This window comes from Oratosquilla oratoria, chromosome 9, assembly GCF_046742065.1.
Source record: "Oratosquilla oratoria isolate Oo_2021 chromosome 9, ASM4674206v1, whole genome shotgun sequence".
Lineage (NCBI taxonomy): Eukaryota > Metazoa > Arthropoda > Malacostraca > Stomatopoda > Squillidae > Oratosquilla > Oratosquilla oratoria.
In genome coordinates, this window is record NC_134785.1 from 24,661,010 (window position 1) to 24,666,009 (window position 5,000).

At 42.5% G+C, this 5,000-nt stretch overlaps 1 protein-coding gene across 1 annotated transcript in view; it reads left to right on the forward strand.

Annotated features, from left to right (window-relative positions):
• LOC143028008 (cell adhesion molecule Dscam1-like) overlaps positions 1-5,000 on the forward strand; it is a 350,832-nt gene that overhangs the window by 91,734 nt on the left and 254,098 nt on the right. The window contains exon 5 of the mRNA XM_076189650.1: positions 3,476-3,651. Coding sequence (XP_076045765.1) covers positions 3,476-3,651 — 176 coding nt within the window. The remainder of the gene's footprint in view (positions 1-3,475; positions 3,652-5,000) is intronic.

Genomic DNA, 5,000 nt, shown 5'->3' on the forward strand with positions numbered 1-5,000 from the left:
CTCCTCTTCCTCCTTCTCCTCTTCCTCCTCCTCTTCCTCCTTCTTACACCTTCTCTTTCTCCTCTTCTTTCTCTTCATTTTCCTCCTCCTCCTCCCCTCCTCCTCCTCCTTCTCCTCCTCCTCCTCCGATCTTCTTCTTCTTCCTTCTCTTCCTCTTCCTCTTCCTCCTCCCACACCTGCCTTCTCCGTCTTTTTCTTCCTCTTCCTCTCTTGTTCACTCTCCTTCCTCACCTCTCCTCTCTTCTCCTCTCTTCTCTCATATCCAATCTTCTACTACCCTGTTGTATCCTTTCCTCCTTACTCTCCTCTCCTCTCCTCTCCTCTCTTCATTTATCTCTGCTCTACTTCTATCTCTTTCTTCTTTCTCCTCTACCTTCCTCTTTTCTATTCTCTTCTTTAATTCTCTTCTCTTTTCTTCTCTTTCATTTTCTATTTTTCTTACTCTTCTCTTCTTATCTTCCCTTTTCTCCTCCCTTCCTTTCTCCTCCCTTCTCTTCTCCTCCCTTCTCATTTCCCCCTCTCTTCTCCTCCCCTCTCTCCTCCTACCTCTCTTCTCATTCCCTCTCTTCTCTTTCACTCTCTTCTCCTATCCTCTCTTTTCCCCCTCTCTTCTCCTTCCCTCTCCTCTCCTCCCTCTCATCTTCTTCCCTCTTTTCTCCTTCACTCTCTTCTCCTATCCTCTCTTTTCCCCCTCTCTTCTCCTTCCCTCTCTTCTCCTACCTCTCTTCTTCTTCCCTCTCTTCTCCTACCTCTCTTCTTCTTCCCTCTCTTCTCCTTCGCTCTCTTCTCCTCTCCTCTCTTTTCTCCCTCTCTTCTCCTTCCCTCTCTTCTCCTACCTCTCTTCTTCTTCCCTCTCTTCTCCTTTACTCTCTTCTCCTTCACTCTCTTTTCTCCCTCTCTTCTACTTCCCTCCCTACTCCTTTACTCTCTTCTCCTCTCCTCTCTTTTCCCCCTCTCTTCTCCTTCCCTCTCTTCTCCTACCTCTCTTCTTCTTCCCTCTCTTCCCCTTTCCTCTCTTCTTCTGATCCCCTCTTCCCCTCCTCTCTCTTTTCCTCCCTCCTTTTTATTCTCCCCTCTCTTCTCCTCCCTTCTCTTCTCCTCCTCTCTTTTCTCTTCTTCCTCTTATCCTTCCCCTCTTCTCTTCCCCCTCTTCGCTTCTCTTCTCTTTTTCTGTGTCCTTTCCTCTCGTACCTTATCCCCTTTTCCCCCCTCACTCCACCCCTCTAAACACACACACACACACACACACACACACACACACACACACACACACACACACACACACACACACACACACACACACACACACACACACACACACACACACACACACACACACACACACACACACACACACACACACACACACACACACACACACACACACACACACACACACACACACACACACACACACACACACACACACACACACACACACACACGCGCGCGCGCGCGCACGCACACACGCATACGCACCTCTGCAGGGACCATGTTTTCCTCGTCGTGTTTGTGTTCGCCTGGAGGGATGGGGGTGAGGGGGGGGTGAGGTCAATCGAAGCCTTGTTGCGCCCTCTTTCTCTTCCTCCTCTTCCTCTTCCTCTTCCTCTTCCTCGTCCTCCTCTTCCTCCTCCTCCTCTTCCTCCTCCTCCTCTTCCTCCTCCTCCTCCTCTTTCTCCTCCTCCTCTTCCTCCTCCTCTTCCTCCTCCTCTTCCTCCTTCTCCTCCTCCTCCTCCTCTTCTTCTTCCTCCACCTTTGCTTCTTCCTCCTCCTCATTTTCCCCCTCTTACTGCTCCTCCTCCTCCACATTTTCCTCCTCTTACCGGAACCACCGCCACTAGAATAAGCAGAACTACCAGATCCACCACCATAATCACGACCACCACCAGAACCACTATCAGAACCACCACCAAAACCGCCTCCACCACTAGAACCACCGCCATTAGAACCACCAGAACTACCAGATCCACCACCATAATCGCGACCACCACCAGAACCAATATCAGAACCACCACCAAAACCACCAGAACCACTATCAGAACCATCGCTACTAGAATCACCAGAACTACCAGATCCACCACCATAATCACGACCACCACCAGAACTACCAGAACCACTATCAAAACCACCAGAACCACAGCCACTAGAACCACCAGAACTTCCATATCCACGACCATAACCACCAAAACCACTATCAGAACCACCACCAGAACCAGCAACAGGCCAGATCCACCACTATAGCCACCAGAACCCCCACCACCTTAGCCAGTACTTCTTCAGCCGATTTCATTTCTCGAGTTCAGCGATTCCAAACTTCCATGGCTCTCCTAATAATGAAGGCAAAGGTCATTAAGTGATGTCGTTGGTAGCCGAATTTAATTGTCTTCCGTCGTAAACTCTTGCCCACAAAATAGAACGTTAACTAAGCGCCCTTGAGCTGATTTAAGCAAACCTAACCTTGTAAGCCCTGCCTATAACCATGATAACGCAAAGGGCCTACTTTAACTTGAATAGATGAATAACCGTGATAGTTTATGCCCTAGCTAGCCTGCTGGAGCATAAAGGAGTTTATTTAACTTTGTGTTCCGTTGAAGTGATCAAAATTGTTAATTTTCTAGAGTGTAGAAGGTGAGGGTAGGTGAGGTTAGGTTACCTTAGGTTAGGTTAGGTCTATGAGGAAGTGTTTCTCAAATTTTGCTTCTGGATATGAAAACTAAATTTTATGATTATTATTTTGATTATAATTATTTTTCTTATTAGTTTCTTCACAACAAACTCGGGTATTATTTCTTCATGGTGTTTTTAGATATTTTTCTTAATTCAAGAAGTATTGAATGTATAAACACACCTAGGCCTCTTAATTCAACACTTACCAACCGCCACTTTTGCGGGCGTTTGTGCCCAGGACACAAACCCACTTCGGGAATTGGCCCCCCAGGACATAAAACAACACAAATTCCCGAAGTGGCTTTATGTCCTGGTCCGAACATCAGCACAAGTGGCGGCTGGCGAGTGTTAGATTAAGAGCTAGATGCAGATTTACATTCATATGTTTTTAATCTTTTGAAAGGTTACATTTATCATTTCCTTTCGATTTTATATTTTACGTTGTTTATCTAATCATATTCGTACTCTTCTTTTGTCTTTTGATATTGTATTTAATTTCTATTATATTGTATTTGCCATTTAGTGCTATTTCCTCGTATATTCGCCTATTTATAGATTCATTTATTCATTTACTCATTAATTTTTGTTAACTTATTTTCTTATCGGTTTATTTATAAATCTATTTACTTGTTTACTTAACTTATGTATACAAATATTCATCTTTATTTACTTATTCACTTGTGCGCATTCATTTTTCTACTTATCTATTGTCTATATAATTTTTTTCATTATTTATTTATTTATCTACTTAACTTGATTTCTCCATTGTTTTCGTGTTCTCATTCCTTGTCTTTCTCGTCCCCCTCAGTGGCAAGTTCGACGGGCCCCATTCTGACTGTGGAGCCCCCCCACCAAGTCGTCTTCAGCAACTCCTCGGGTTCGGTGCTGGACTGCGTGGCCGCGGGGTCACCGCTCCCCTCCATCTACTGGCGGGTAGGCGAAGGGTCCTCGGCCCCTGTCAACGACGTTCCTGGGCTTCGAATGGTGAGTATTTTTTTTTAGCCAATATTTTTTTTTCCCGTAGTTTGTCTTATAGAATGAGTAAAGCCTATTGGTTTTTGTCAGTACAAGATATAAATGTGTATGTGTGTATATATATACAGTATATATATATATATATAAAAATATATATATATATATATATGTATATATATATATATATACAGTATATATATATATATAAAAATATATATATATATATATATGTATATATAGGCTTCTTCAGAGAAATAATGTAATGAAAGAAGCCTATTTGTGCTAAACTAGTCAGAAATAAACTTGGATTCTGATTTATGTCTTCCTCACCCACCTTCACCAACCTGTCACAATGCCTCAACAATATATATATATATATATATATATATATATATATATATATATATATATATATATGAGAGAGAATGTGGGTGGGGAAGGGCAAACGAAGATGTGTTAGGAATAGAGTTTATTGCCCTAACGTTGCGACCAACTTGGTCTTCTTCAGAGGACTACAGCATTACAGACGGATCACAATTCTTATATTCGTAGTGAGAGGGAACCCGCCAAGGTATGAGCGTCATGTTTTCCCTTTGGCTAACGATTTAATTATTAGGACACTTGCTGCTTTCGAGAGGCATTTAAAATCCGTCTCTGTCGTTGTTGTTCTTGTTGGCGGCGATATGTGCAGCTTCCACAGTTTTTCTCATTTTCTTCTCAAATCCCTCGTGTAGAATTTCTGCGTTGTTCCAATCAGGTAGATGTCCACATTTGTCCAGGTGACGAACCAGGGAGTTAGATGTTCTATGAGCCCTGAGATCGTTTTTGTGCTCATTCAAGCGTTTATTGAACCCTCGACCTGACTCACCGAAATAAGATGATGGACAACCGTTGCATGGAATACGGTAAATGACACTGAGATTATTACGCATATTATTATGTTTCTTAAATATTTTTCCTATTTTATTGGAAGATATTTTTGCTATATTTATTCCACCTTTTAACAAATAATCATCAATAGCTACGGTGTTTATAGAATTAGGGACAGAAATAAAATGAGACTTATCCTTTCCCGGGTGTTCTAATAGGTTTCTTTCTCAGAGCTTTTCGTATCTGCAGTGAAGAATTCCTAGAGGATGAACTTACTTACATCAAGAATACCTTTAGGAAGCTGAAATACCCCGGAGGTTTGATCACCAGGACAACGAGGAAAGCCAAGAAGAAGATCTACGATGGCTCAAACGTAGACCCCGGGAAAGGATAAGTCTCATTTTATTTCTGACCCTAATTCTATAAAGACCGTAGCTATTGATGATTATTTGTTAAAAGGTGGAATAAATATAGCAAAAATATCTTCC